Here is a 15458-nt window from a genome sequence, read left to right as displayed (position 1 = left end):
TTTTCATAAATAGGTGTATATACTCTGTGCCATAGCTACCTATAGTTGGGCCCAGGTTTAACTTATTGAAACTGTGCGTTGGACCTTAGAGGATTTGGGGTCTTATTACTCACATCTTCTTCAACTAATAACCCATTTTCTTACATTTAATATACACTATACATTGCTTGTTGGCATGACAAGAAGGTCACATACAGTCAATGTTCATGTTTGCCTGCCAGTCGGTCTCCTCTACACATTTTTTGGGTTGTCTCAAAGGTGTAATAAATGTTTGGCTCCCAGGTTTTTCTGGGCAGAAATCATGTTTTTCCTGCCAAATGGAGTTATGAATAGCTTATCTTGTGTGGAGGTTGGATGGTGTGAAAAATGGCATTCTCTGATTTACTTTTTATTCCTATATTTTCTGGTTTGACCTTTCTGGTGCCTTATATACTTATCATCTCTTTGTAAGCGTCATTTCCCTGTTTATGGAAGTGCCAGGAAACCACTACAATGGGTCACAGGAGAGGTTCTTCTACTGCCATAAATGATTTCCCCTTTACTGGAATGTGCTTTGGTATTTTTGTTCCCACATGTGCTGAGGTTGTCCATGGTCTGTAACCATCTGTGATTTGGTACTACTTTTTAAATCTTCAGACAGTTAGGGCGCTTACTAGGTAAAGGGACGAAGCTGCAATGCTCTGACTACTTACAAGTAATCTTTAAAAGGAGCCCTTTTCCTCCCACCCACAATCTTAGATTTGTTTTCCAAATGTTGTGGTGTCTGTCTTTAAACACTGAAATACAGTTACACGGGTAAAGACAGTGGCTACTATATTTTCAGTTACAAATATAGGGTTAGCACAAATGCCTGTTTAGGAATGTCACACTTTCACATTGTTAGGATGGTGGCACGGAAGAGACAGATTTGGTGTAATGAAGATTGCCTTGTAAGTTATCATAGTAATAATAATCGCCAGACTAAAAAACTAATTAGTCATGTTTCTCTTAAGCCTCTTTGATTTGCAAATGTAATTGAGAGTAATTGATTACAGAGTAAGGATTATCATCAGATCAAACAGGCGCACCTCAGAAACTCCCGTGCCTGTATAAATCTACAATTGGTTCACTCATAAAAAAAAATAAAAAACATTTTTATTTTGGTTACTTGGTAAAAAAATACAAAAGGAATGCTCTGGTTATCATCTTCAAAAGAATGTACTCAAATTAGAATTAAGGGGTCCCTCCAGGCATCATCCTATATCAATGCTTTTAGAAATGGGACATTTGGTAATAGACTGATATCGTGACTGCACACAAGGACTTAGAATTACACCCATCTGCATTCCTATAATGGATTTGATCTCAGAGCTCACCTCACTCTGTAGCTCATAGGCTTTCTTTGCACACTGTAGCCTCATGTCGTCGGAAAGAGAAGTGTAGTGGTGCAGCAGGTGCTTGTAGTCCAGGTCACTAGCTAACGATTGGGCATTCTTGGCATGCACCAGGTTTACCATATCGAGTGGCAGGTGGAACTGGTTCCTTGTCTCCTCTGATCCTTTCTTGTAGTTCACCTGGGTAAAAAGGCAAAGTAATTATAGTTTGTCAGCCACAATAGGTTATGGAAAAAGAAAAAAACTGCCTAGGAGCTATAATTACATTTGCAATCTGAAGCACTTCTGCTCACAGTGCATATGAAATACATAATCTTGCATAAAGTTCTTGAAATTATAACACAGCTCCCTGTAGTTAAGTCAAAAATCTGAACAACGCACTCATACACTCCTGTCATTGCCTTCTATGCGTACACGAATTAAGTGGCATTTCAAATTGTACAACCTGAAAATTACTGTATCACTTTCAGTACCCTATCTACCCAAACCGCCAAACCTTACCTGACTTGTTATGCCAATAGTGTCAAGTGTTTTGCATAATGATGTACTGTACGGCTAGAATATCTCTCACCTTTGTACCAGCAGCTTGCGATGCATAAGGCCCATATTCTAAGTTATAGAACAATACAGACTCTATGTGCTTCCAGGATGCATGCCCTTGTTTTGCAGAGGACACCAGCCTCACCAGACCAGTTAGACAGACAGCCTCGTTCAAGATCCTGTGGCTCTGGTTTTCATTACTATTAAGACTCACCACAATATATACCTCCTTTCTTCTCCTGCTTTTTTCCCACCCTCTCCTGATTACCCCCTTTACATCTCCTGCTTCCTCGTTCCCTACTTAAAAGACAACCAAATGCTTAAGATCATACACAAACAATGTGGTACCACTCTATCCCTTTAGATATTAGCATTTTGGGGAAGGACACTTCCTTCAGAAGGCTATTTTCTCTTTCTCTCCAAATTGTTCGCTCCTTTCCACTCACTTCCCTCTGCATCTCAGCACTTTGAGATGAACCTTTGGGAGCAAAAAGTACAACATTAAATCAACACGTTAACACTATCAAGAGATCTCAACTAAGCTGGAGCTCTAATGATCAAGACATTGATCAACCAGGGAGGTTAAAACAACTGGCAAGCAAATTCTCTTGACTCAGGCAACTGCTCTCAACCCCTACACCCATGCCCCTTCCATTACCAGTGTCTCAGATGAAACTGGAGTGACAGCATTTGTATGTAGATCAATTATGTAGAAATGTGCAGAACGACTGATCAAACTGATTAGCAGTACTAGAATTCATATTCACTGGTTCTTCTTCTACCTTTTAAACAGACAGAAGTTTGCTCAAATGGGCACTTCCAAAAGTTCTCTGTCGCCTGTAGACTTCCTCAGGTATCTATACTGTTCCATGTCAATTTCTACATCTACCTTGAGCTGCTTGGTACTTTATCAAAAGATAACAGCATTAAAATTCACCAATATGATGATCACACACAGGTCCACCTAAATGTCTCCTCTTCTACAGACATGAAATGTCTCAAACACTGCCTGCACATCATCCACACCTGGATATCCAGCTCCCTTCCTTAAGCACAACCCAATCAAGATAGAATTCCTGCTATTCATCAAGAACAACAACCAAGAAAAAGTGCAAACCTGGCTCAATGGCATGAACTTTGATGGCTTTGAACTCTAACATTGCTGAATGCCCTGTCAGCTGGATTCATCTTGGACACCGAACTCACACTCAAGGAACACAACGCTACAAAAAATTAAGACAACCTGGTACCAGCTCTCTCTTTTAAAGAAAGTGAAAAATTTCTTCTGAAAAGCAATTTCAGGACTGCAGTTTAAACACTCATACTCTCGCATCTGGATGGTGGTAACACCCTGCTCCATGGCCTCTCAGACTCCAGACTGACATCTTTTAAGGGCACCATACATGCTGCAGCACTTCTCATCTAGTGCCTCAAGGGATATGATCACACCATCCACCTCCATCCTCATGGGACTCCATTGCTACCCTTGCTGGCCCACAGCATCCTCACATCGAGGTGTACCATTTACAAAACGATCATCCTGCTTATCTTGTACAAATGCTCATCATCAACAAAGCAGGCCTTTTCAATCTTGCACCCAGGATCTGGAACCCCATCTTGGTATCTATCAGGGCTGCTCCAATGCTGTTCCAATTTAGGAAAGAGTTGAAGACTCTCCTTTATAAAGAACTCTATATCAAAATGCATTAACAGCCCATAAACAGCTACCTCTCCTATCACTCACCGACCTTATGCTTGCTGTTGACTCTGTGAAGCACTCCACTGCCTTTTGGACACATTTGCTCAACAGGAATACCAGATATATGCATGCTCCAAAAGCAGTGCATTCATAAAACTTTGAGAATATTCAAGAATGTTGCATTTCACATCTCTTAAAGGCAAAGCAGGAAAAAAATCGTTAAACAATCTAATACCAAACTGGTGACTTGACAATCGTAGAACTGTGTACTCAAATTATGTAGCGTTTCCACTACACCAAAATTTAGTTAGTTTCAATATCAAGGCACTTGCTGGAAAAAAAGAGATGATACATTGCAATAGCATTCATGTAATACAAATGTAATTTTTCGATATAACAAAATATACATTAGACAAACATCACATAAAATGAAGAATACAACTAGTTAGAGAAAAGCTATACAGGAAGGAAAAGATAACTGCTGGTTGGCCCTTGCAGAGGTCCATAAACACCCATATGTTGGAAATCACTGACAAACTCTTTTACAAAAGAACAAAGATGTAAAGGGTAAACTGGATGCAGCTCAAAATGGTCTTCATCTGGAAAATAATGTAATGAAAAGAAAAAAAAATTGCCTTTAAATACTATGAAAGCCAGAAAAATCTCTGTGGAATATATGCTCAACATTAAGAGTGGAAAACGCCGATAAAATGAGCCAATAACATTAACCATAATTGCAAGATCCCGTGACAACGTTATAGTCAATCAGGGAAAATGTCAATATACTCCTTCCACAAATACATAACAATGTACTCACTGGGCGTTATAAATCAACGTTAACTGGTGACTGAAAAAAAAACTAAAGGTATTCTCTTTTGAAACTGATTACTGCTTACAGGGCACTTTAAAGAATAGCGAGCATACTGCATAACGAATTTGACTCGTAGACTTTTGCCAAACTAATGGGATAGACACAATTCCACAGTTACGATTATCAAGGTAAATTGAATGAAATGGCCTCTCAAAAGGAATTATCCATGGAAAATCAGTAATTAGAATGATGACCTTTTGTCTGAAATTAATTTCGATCGTTTGTAGTGACTCAACCTTAATAAAAGGATTTATGATTATCATGTATTCATCGTCCACTTCCTAGTATTGATTAATATTTAGTAACACTTAAATCAATTAATAATTAAAATGCAGAAGAAGGCCTACGGGCATACAACTGGAAAATGACTGGTTGTCGATCACTGATGTATCAAGCAGTATGTACATTGGTGGCACCACCAACACTTACACAATTCAACTTCAGGTCACTTACGTTGCTCTGCAAGGAAGCTGCGTGTACCGAATGGGCTATGTTGATGTCACCTTCCAGGCCACGTGCAGATGAAGCTTGCCCTTTCATTTTCTCAAATGCTTCTTTGTACTTAAACTATAAGGAAAAATGTTGAATCAATATGGATGTCAGTGTACCCTAGTTACCAAGATCCGGAAAACTTTGCAAAATCATCTCCTACATTAACTCTGCAATACATTACTGTGTAACACAGACAAGGTCCATTGGGCACATGTTAAACAGTTCTCCTGTTCTGGAAGAGTATGCTTGGATGCATGGGACATCACACTCATCCCTCACCTAGCAACTGACATCTAATTGGCGAGCGTGTGGGATTCTGATTGGAGGGGCACAATATGCCGGTAGGGCTAAGTGCTGGAACACAACTTTGATGTATGTGGGGGGAACAGAACTATGACACCCACTTGAGGTACTATCAAGAAAGAAAGTATCAGGAAGAGATGATTACGTTCTAGGTGAGGACTGTAGAACTAAGAGATACATTGAAATTATCAACGAAAGAGGCAAAAACGAGTTTGGAAGGGCTCATATATTATCGCTGGTGCCCCTCTCCCTTTAACAAGCAATTCTCCTTAAATATTCAAGAACTGCTGGTGGAGTAATAACATATTCATATCTTAAAATGCTATGAAGAAAACTACCTATAAAAACACTGTCTGGTTCATTTGGATTTTTTAGGAGCATTTTGGCAGTCTGATCTTCTCCTGCAGCCGTAAATTTAATCGATTTAACCTTCACTGGAAATGCCATGCTCAATGAAGACAGAACCCCAAAACAGCAATCAGCTTTGATAATTTTAATTTTCCTTTACCCAACTATTTTCCTACTTCTGTTTCTTTTGCCTGGTAGTCCCGTCACCACACCATCAGCAACACATTGCTACCTTTGGTCAACTAACGTGCGGCGATAATTATTTTACTGCATGCTGAATTGTTTATCTATTAACAAATCACAAAAGGAATTTACTGCAATTTGAACACGTTGTGTTATTTATTTTGGGAGTGGGCAACCAGGTAAAGTCTCCAGAACACCGAAATTTAAAAAAGTGACACGTGTATCAGGAAGCCGAGCAGATCTGGGTGCATTATGTTTTGATGTAAAAAACACAAAGAAAAAATGAACTTTTCTTATTAGTTAAAAGTAAACCCTTATATATCGCATCTCAATCTTGTCTTGTGGCGATCTTTAGCGACGTTTTGCATTTTACGATTGAGCTCTGGGACATTTAGGGACCAGCCGCTAACAGAAAGTGGTATTTTTTTAAAGGGCACCTTAAACAAACATATTTTGCACAAAACATAGCGTAATTGCTGCATCCACGAAGGCATTTTAACTTGCACTTTTTGGAGTAAGACAGATCAGGGAATAGCAAGTAATATAAACAAAGTGAAAACAAAGTGTGAGGAGAAAAGAGTAACAATTATAAAATCTACAATTTCAAAATGTTATGTTTGAAATGTACAAGTGTTGTTAAAAAAGGAAAGGTACGCTTCTGAGGTAGCTGTATAAAATCTTAAATTGCACTTGCCATGTTTTCTAGTAAGTGTAATATGCTTCAGCTATGTTTTCTTGCTCAGACTAACATTGTCCACAGGAAGTGCCTATCTCTGATGCAGAAGCACTTTGAGTTTTGGCTTTGGGAGGTGAGAACATAATGAAGTAGTTTGTTCAGCCAAAAACTGGTTGCATTTTGTTACTACTGAAGGTCGTTCTCATGAGTTCAGCTAGCACCTATTTGTGTTCTTTGTGAAATTTGTATTATTTGACTACTACTAGACAATTGAGTAATGTTATAGTATACATTTGGGTCTTATCTTTTCTCATTAAGCTTGTATCCACCATGGTTTCAGGAGACACCTGGTCAACTGACTGTGATTCAGCAACCTTTATTTTTTCTTTAGGCAATAAACCCTTTTAGGCTCTGAACAGAGTGTTTAAGGGGAATTCTTTAACATACTCTTCACCTCCTCCTACCCGAGAATCAATCACCCACTGCCATCCTTACTTTTCCGCACTGAACTATGATAACCTTTGGAAAGTTTTTGTAATTGGTGCTTGTACTATCTGTTTGTAGTTTTTAAATGTATACATTCTGTAGGGTGGTATATGGTATATTTACTCTAAAGATCACAGCTTTTGTGGAGGTGTTGATGGAAACCTCAATGACTTCTAATTACTTCTTTCAGCCATAACCATGCTTATTATGAGTCCTGCAATAAATTTGAAATTGGGTACAAATGGTGTTTTCACTTCAATTCATATTTTGTCAAGCTAAAAGTAGTTGTAATCCAGCGTGTGGCACATAATCATCATTGTGTTCACTTGTGTCAGTTTCACAAACTGCTCCAACCTGAGAACGACTAGGACGGGCCCTTATCAAGCATCAGTTGCAGCATACTTACGTCACTAACAATCTCGCCAGAAGCCTTGGCTGCTTGGAATGGTATGGCATCAAGCTTCAGTTTGTAGCCACCATCTTTCAGCTTAGTCCAGGATTCCTTGTAGCAAATCTATTTCAAAATATAAAGACGACTTGAAACTGTCTTATACCACAGCAGCCTCCCCATAGAGATTCAAGGTGACTTTAAAGCCTGGACACATCTTCATCAGAAGGAGGTGAAAGGCAAAATACTTCCTGCAGCCCAGCTGAGAGCATGATCAATACTACATCATCATCATCAGGTGCAAGCCTGAAGCGCACCTACGGGATTGCAGTCAGCGTCTACCTGGCCATCATCTGTCTGAGCTTAACCTAACACACTTGAAAGCTATACACTGGAACAGAAGCACACTGATGTGCTTGACCTACAGTAGTATTACCTAAAAATAACCTTCCAAACTAGGGTACTTAAACAATTCATAATTACATTCAATTGTTCAACACTTCCATTGACTGACTCGCCTCCCTCTTACCTTTTCAACATGTCCTTTGCTTGCCAGTGTTTTGTTTCCATGCTACCAGTATTAGTTTGGTTCATAAGCAGCATCACTGTCCTCTCCAAACAAATTTCTTTTTTAAAGTATCTTTGATTATGTAGGGTGTGTGCTTCTCTTTGTCTACTCCTTTCCCTACATTTGCAATACTGCACCTGATGTGAGAGTACAGCTTCAGTTCACAGAAAGGTCCCACTCATTCACTACACAGTAGAGAGATCAGAGTTCACCACTCACACCTAATGTGTTTGTGCATCACACTATCATGAGATGCCCCATTATAATGGTGGCTGGTGGGAAGGAATGGGCACCGAGAGATGGGGGCACTAGATGAGGCTGCAATGTGCTTTGTGGTGCTGAAGACGGCACAGGTAGCCTGAGCATGGGTGGAAGGTGCAGAAACCTAATTCAACACTCTGGAAAGATGCTTCCAGACTTTTAGGGTTCAATGTGGACCTGGAGTGAAGAGAGGAAAATGTTCCCTTGACACAACTTACCTCGCTTATGTTGGAAGCGTTTAGTTTTGCCTGTTGAATCTCTGGCAGGTCTGCAGTTTGAGTGTAATGATGCTTGAGGCTCTCACCTTGCTCCTTGTACATACGCTGTAAAGAGAGATAGAAAGTTCAGTGCAGTGCGTCCTACGCAGGTGTACCGGGAAGGGTGTTGCATGCTGCCTTTCGGATGCTTCCTAGTAACCAGTGATTCCTCACCTAGACATAAGGTTCAGTGACAAATACTACCTCCTGCCGTCCATTATTTACATGGCGAGCATGGACCAAGTGCACATCCCAGAGGTTCTGTGGGGACAAAAGGCAAAGCTTTTTGGTGAACAAAAACAGATGTGCACCAAAAAACACTATAATGTATGCCTGTGTAAGTTAGATATGAGTCAGACCATAAGGGCGATCTATAAGTGCAAGTTGGTGAGATGTTTGGTTAATATACTCAATATATAGGTAACCACAGTTCCACCTAAACATGAAACGTTTGCCATACCCAGTGATAGGGAAAGGGCAGTACCTAACATTGTAGGGCGCATTCCTGGTCTCGCAGCAATGCAGGCACCCTTGCACCAGGGTGCAAGGGTACCTGCATTGTAAGCAGGGTTGTTTCTGTGCAGAAAAGAACACCTTCCTGCACACAAACAATCCCTTGAGGCATATTACCCTTTCTGTGTGTGCTGCAGGATGCAGCACACATAGAAAAAGGAAGCAAGAAAAAATAAAGATATTTTTCCACGTTACTCCTCACCTGGGGAGTCGTAGGTGTTTGACGCAGTCCCAGGTCTACCAGTGGTGGCAAATCTGGGAATGCGCCAAAATCCATGGGTGGATGCATGGAAACACCCATGCGCCACCCATGGAATGCCTTCCCAGGGCAGAGTAACTCAATGCAGCGATTTGTGAAGTGTTGCGTTACTCTAGATTTATCAAGCCAGGCAAGACCACGCAATGCAAGGTGGCCTTGCCTGGCTTGATAAATACTGCCTTAAGATTTGTGCCGCTCTTGTAACACTACATTACGTGGTGCAAGAGCAATGCAAATATGTGATAAATATGGCCCAAAGTCTGAAAAGAGAACTGGGGTTTGTGGTAAACGTTATTAATTTCCTGGAAGTAACAGCATATTTAAAAATATGTGGGCGGAGTAGTGCATGTGTGGGATTCGCACACTTTGTAGATTACTTAGTCATAGAGCTAAGAAAATGGGTGCACCTCACCAGTGTATGTGGATTTTAGACCATACTTCTAGGCATCACGTCATGCTTAAATTATGCCAGAGTTGGAAAAGCATATATGGAAGATGTCTTTAGGGTGGCACAACCTGAAGTAGTAAAACAAATTTAATGTATTCACTTGCAGAAGCTCAAACCTTGCGATTTACACCTGTTTAGCAACCCCTTGCTAAAGAATGCTGGTGAGTCTCAAATGCAATACAAACCAAATAGTAGTGCGTCAACATCCTATACATTATGCAAGCAATTTGAACTAAGGGTAAAACACACCGACGTTAAAGGGTCGTACTTTGCTCACCGTGGATACACTGGTGACCATGGTTAGGTAATGACCATAAAAACAGGGCAATAGAGCTGTGAGGAAGAGATGCTTAAGCAATGGACAAGGGATGCGGTTTGCATTACCACTGTGGTAAACATTAGATAATGCACAAGTGCCATTGAGGCACTGGTTTGTTGTCTCGTATATACTGGCTATATACTGGCTGGGGAGCAAATCTGATAATTTCCTGCATCGCAATAGTAGTAGGAACTGAAGATGGGTTCTGCAGAGACCCTTCCACATTTCTGAATATTCATGGCATTTAGAAATGAATAGCCTCTACTAAAATGATGGTGCAGTGCATCAACAAACATGCCTTTTTTTTGCAAGGCTCTAGGTGGAAAGTAGGCCTTTGTTGTCTAATTTCAGGGTATAGAACCACTATTGTATATGGTCAGGAGGACACACTGCCAGTTGGTCCACAAAAATTAGGCACTGATTTAAAAGGAAGGGGGGCTTGTTCGCTGCCAGTTATTGATGTTGCGCCCCTGCCATACACACTATCAGAGTAAGAAACCCCTTGTCTGCTGGATGCACTAGCAAAGGAATTCACATTACTGCTTTCTATACAGGAACAGGGCACTGTTTGGCCCTCATTAGGAGTGGTCTCTTAATTCTGACAGGACTTGTAACTGGCCTGCAGAAGCATCAAGGATCCTTACAATTTCCCTCAGAGATTTCTGCTTCAGAAAGCAACCTCCGGGTGAAATTCTGGGGGAACATGGAGAATCACAAAAGAAATGAACCCAGAGTTACTGAGTCCTCAGGTAATTCCTAGTTTCAGGTCCCCCCTGTAAATCCAACAATCCTCCCTCCCCGAGGAGTTATAGCAGGGGTCTTCAAACTGGGGGGGGCGTAAAGTAATCCAGGCAGGTGGGAATGATAGCCTTTGCGGGGACAAGGTGCTGTGACACTGACCCCTAGTGAGCAGCCAAAGCTAGTGAGACTTCCCCACAGTTTATCAACCTTAGAGTTAAGAGTAAAGAACCATTGGGGTCGTAGCCACACTGGCCTGTTCAACCTAACTCCAGAAGGCCAAATCCATGCCAGAATTCAGGACAACCACTGAATATAGAAATTAGTTCATTTTTTATTCATTCAATGTAAGGATATCTTATATGAATATTCGGAACATCTGGTACGAACCTAGCCCTCCTGGACCTAGGTTAGTCCTGCCTGCTTTGGTGTCTGTACCTGAAGTGGGAACAATCAGAGATGGAAGGTATGTAAAAGTATCAGCATTACAGTGGTGTATCAAGAGTGCCAGGAGCCCGAATGCGAGCTAGGAAACTTGTCTCTCTGACAGGTGATTGGGTATTAAACTACAGTAACAATAAGGATTCATAGGAACCCCCCCAAGCCCCTGTTCCCCGCTGCCACTGCTCCTGCTTCACCTCTGATGGTGTCAATGTAGAAACTGAAATGATTCCTGAAGGAAATCCTTAAAGCGTGAAACAAAGTGCGTGTAAATCAGTGCAGAATCCCAGGGGTAGACAGTCTACCTGCTGCCATCACAGGGGTGGGTACATCACGGCAATTGAGTGTTCATTTTGAACAGGGGGGCACTGATAAAACATACAAATTCCGCAGCTGCTTTTAAACATGCGGTACTCCAGTGTCGGTAGTCAGGCTCTTCAAAGAGCCTACAAATAAAATTCAGTTTTTCTGTTTAATCATGAAGGTAGAGCGCGTAGCAAGCGTTCAGACTTACATCCACCGCCTGGTTGTAACTAATTCTCGCCTGGATCATCTCGGGGGTGTCTTTAATGCTGGTGAACTTCAAAGCGTATGGGTGCTGCCGGTACTTCTTCTGTTCAACAGAAAAGGCAACAGGAAGAGATAAAAGCTCACGTTTGCGCCCCACATTTCATCCATTTGAAAACAAGAAAAAAACTCCCTGTTGTTTTCTGAACATTAGAGTGAATTTGTGAATGCAATAAATAAGCTGTGTTCGTGCTTGTTCCGCACTGTGTGTACGCCGCTTACACGTGCTGTTTGTTTTCAGCGCTCATCTGTAAAATGTCATTAAACATTAATGCATCTTTCCAGACTGCAACTCGTGCGGAAAGGTCGAAACTCATCCACCAAACCAGAAAAAACTTGGATTAAATACATGATGTCTGTCTGCCTCCAAATCCATCTGTAGAGAACCATCCACCCTCCATACTGTTTGTTTATTCATCAGCACAAACGGCCATCTACTAGCCTATCATGTTTCTACCTGGTTAGTCCATCCATCCATCCATCCATTTGTTGATCCATTTATCTATTCAGTTATTCATCCATCCACTCTTCTGTCAATCCTGCCATGTGCCTACCCATCCGTTTATATATCCATTTACCAACCACCCTATCCAGCCATCTGTGATACATGCGTCCATTCATCCATCCACTCAACTATCCATACAACTATCCGTACAGCCAAAACTAGCCAACCATCCATCATCCGTCATCATCTCATCTACACACCTGCTTCAATTCTTCCTTCCTTCTTTCTTTTCACCCACCTTGCACCATCTTTTTGCTCTTCTGGCGCGCAATCCTCCATTAATCTAACCCTTCATTCATCCACCCACCTATCCAATTCATCATCTCAGCCACACACCTGCTTCCATTCTTCCTTCCTTCTTTCTCTTCACCCACCTTGCACCATCTATTTGCCCTTCTGACGCACAACCCGTCCATTCATCTATCCCTTCATCCTTCCATCCATCCATCCACTCATCTATACAGCTATTCATCCCTCCATAATCTACCTGTTTGTCCTCCCATCTTCCAATCTGTTTGTATGCTGTTTGTCCAGCTACTTTGAATGAGTGCGTCTATTTTGTATTGTCTGCCTGTCCAGCAGCGTGCTGAAGGCCTGTCCTACAGCAGCTAGGCTGAAGAAGGCCACGGACAGGCACGGGCAGTAGTTATTACAAACTGAAAGGGAGACAAGACAAGCTGCCGTCGTACATATTTAAACCTCCTCGGGAGCCTTATAGCAGATATACACCTTACACGGAGTCTGATGGTATATTCCTTACCCCCACCAACACACACGCTAAACACACGTTCATGACGCGAAATGCCCTGGAAGTAGGGCGTTTGGAAACACTGGGATTTGCGAAGGGGTGAAGTGAGCACAGCTTAACATACATTCAACTACAACCAGGAGTAGTACAAGGTTTGCAAAAGTAGACGCACACAAAGGCAAGAAGCAGACTGAGGTAAGAAGGAGCGATTTAGTACCCTGCCCACGATCTTCCAGGTAGTCAAATAGAGGCTAAGATTCGAAATGTTGCCACTTGTCATTTCACGCCTCTAGGACAGAGCAGAGAAATAGCTTGCAGGCCATTAATAATGTGATTAATGCATTCTGGCAATACAGTTATTGTTCCCGTCACTCAGGTCTTCTTTGAACCTATTTCCTTTCGAAATGTGCAAGTAATTGGTGTCAGAATGTGCTTCATTATGTTCCACTATAGTAGGTTATTACTGAGATATTTGTCATTTCAGTGTGCCAAGTTATGTATGTGCAAGTGTAGCTTAAGGAATCTGCATATAATGTTTGTGTTGTGCATAAGGACGAGTGCATTTGTGCGGGAGGCTCTCTAAGTGTGCATCTCTTCAATGTTTGAGTGCTTTCATGTCTGTCACTGTTACTGTGCATAGGTTTCTGCCTATATGGTTCTGCGTGTGCAGCTCAATGTTTGTGCATATTGTGCATATATGTGTGGACAGAGGTATCGTCAAGTTTTTATCTGTCCCTTTGTTCTTTCTCTGCATCCATGTGTATTGCTGGAGTTGTGTGTTTGCGAGAATGCGTTTAATATATTCTCCTACAGAGGCCTACTGTTCAGGGCAGAATGTTGCGCATTGTAAGATAAGGACCTAACCATATCAGCGACAGCACTTGTGTAGTTTTTCAAGCGCGTGGTTACAAACAATGCTGGTTCGCCGTCACGTGGCAAAATTAACCAGCATGTGAGGATTACCTCGGGCACATTTATCGGTATATAGGAGATGCTCCGGGTACATCATTGGCACAGAATCACCAATGGGGAAGGCTAAGATACACCTTGGCATTGCCAGGCATGTGGGTGATTCCAGATCATATTGCTGTATTGACTGGCATAGAATCGAACACACATGGAGACATGCTGAGACTGTAGACCAGATTATCAGGGACACTTCTTATGCAGTGGCTGCCTGTTATGATGGACAACAGATAGCAATAACTGCCAATGGATGACATTGCCTATTTTCAACGTGAGAATGCCGGGCGTATAGCAATTTATTCATTTGCATTTGTGGACATAATTTGTTGAAAATGACGAAAAGGTAGTGGAGACAAAATCAGTGTACTTTAAGAAAAGTACAAGTTCACGTGCAGTTTGTAAAACAATATCTTACAGTACAGTGCACTACAATCAGAACAAAAAACAATTTGGCACTGAGGTTTCCTTTTCAGTACAGAGATTCCACATTAGTGCAAAGACATGATGAGTCATGCATGTTCATGGAGTTTATGGAAGGAGGTACACTACAACCAGTGCAGGTTTTATAAAGACTGTTGTCTCACACACACTGCTGTGTGGGACCAGACAACAGAGATCCTCGCCCCATACTACATATTTCTGAGCAGCAGATTAACATATACATAATGTTGTTCTATTCTGATGAATTTACATAGTGCCCTGTTGCCCACAGGGGCGGTTTCTCTTTTAGGGCTGAGGGGCTTTGCCCCATTGAAATTTCTACAGATTCACATAAAAAAAACTAGATACATCGATTTGTTTAGAGATACAATCGTATCTCTAAACAAATCAATGCATCTCTAAACAAATCGATGCATTGAAGTCTGGGCTGTCTGTCCTATGATGCCATCTCCACCTTGCTTTGAAGCACGAGACAGAAGCCAGGCACAAAAAATAACTTTTTACACTGTGACGCACGACACAGGGCTGACTGCACTAAAGCCCTTTATTTCCATTGTGGTCTATGGCAGTATCCACTATAGGCCAGGGATGCTTTTGGCGTCATGATTTTGGTGTAGGAGTCTTCATCTCTGCGTGAGGGCAGTCATCTGTCATTAACAGGCATAGATCCCACCCTTTCCCCATTCATCACGCAGAAGGAGTGGATCCAAGCATGTGTGATTTAGTGCCTCGTTTTCGATAATGGTAAGTGTGATAATGCCTCTTTGTGTTATTTTTATTGTATTGAGACCCTCTGTCACTCTAACCTCCGCCATGTGACACCCCAGGCCCTGGCGCAGATCGCTGGCTCCTTTAGAAGTGGAGCTGTTGTATTTGTTCCTCGTGAAACTGTTCCAAATAAGGAGCATGGTTCCTACTCCTTTGGGAAATGGATCCAAATATCTGAGTCAAACACAAGGGGAAAAAAACATGCTTATAGTAAAGGCAGTTATCTGCTGTATGGTGTTGAAGCTGGCCCTATCTTCAGGCTCTTAACATTAATGCCACAAACATGGATTGATATGCAAA

The 15458-nt window shown here is 41.6% G+C and overlaps 1 protein-coding gene across 2 annotated transcripts in view; it reads right to left on the bottom strand.

Annotated features, from left to right (window-relative positions):
* The window catches only part of NRAP (nebulin related anchoring protein), a 337786-nt gene that overhangs the window by 101115 nt on the left and 221213 nt on the right, over window positions 1-15458 (bottom strand). For both annotated transcript variants that reach the window (XM_069239330.1, XM_069239331.1), the window contains 5 exons: window positions 11678-11776; window positions 8407-8511; window positions 7378-7485; window positions 4937-5050; window positions 1356-1553 (listed from right to left, as the gene is read on the bottom strand). In XM_069239330.1, the coding sequence (XP_069095431.1) occupies window positions 1356-1553; window positions 4937-5050; window positions 7378-7485; window positions 8407-8511; window positions 11678-11776 (624 nt within the window). The remainder of the gene's footprint in view (window positions 1-1355; window positions 1554-4936; window positions 5051-7377; window positions 7486-8406; window positions 8512-11677; window positions 11777-15458) is intronic.

Source organism: Pleurodeles waltl, chromosome 6, assembly GCF_031143425.1.
Source record: "Pleurodeles waltl isolate 20211129_DDA chromosome 6, aPleWal1.hap1.20221129, whole genome shotgun sequence".
Taxonomy (NCBI): domain Eukaryota; kingdom Metazoa; phylum Chordata; class Amphibia; order Caudata; family Salamandridae; genus Pleurodeles; species Pleurodeles waltl.
Note: the sequence above shows the minus strand (reverse complement) of the source record. Positions and strands in the feature narration are given on the sequence as shown.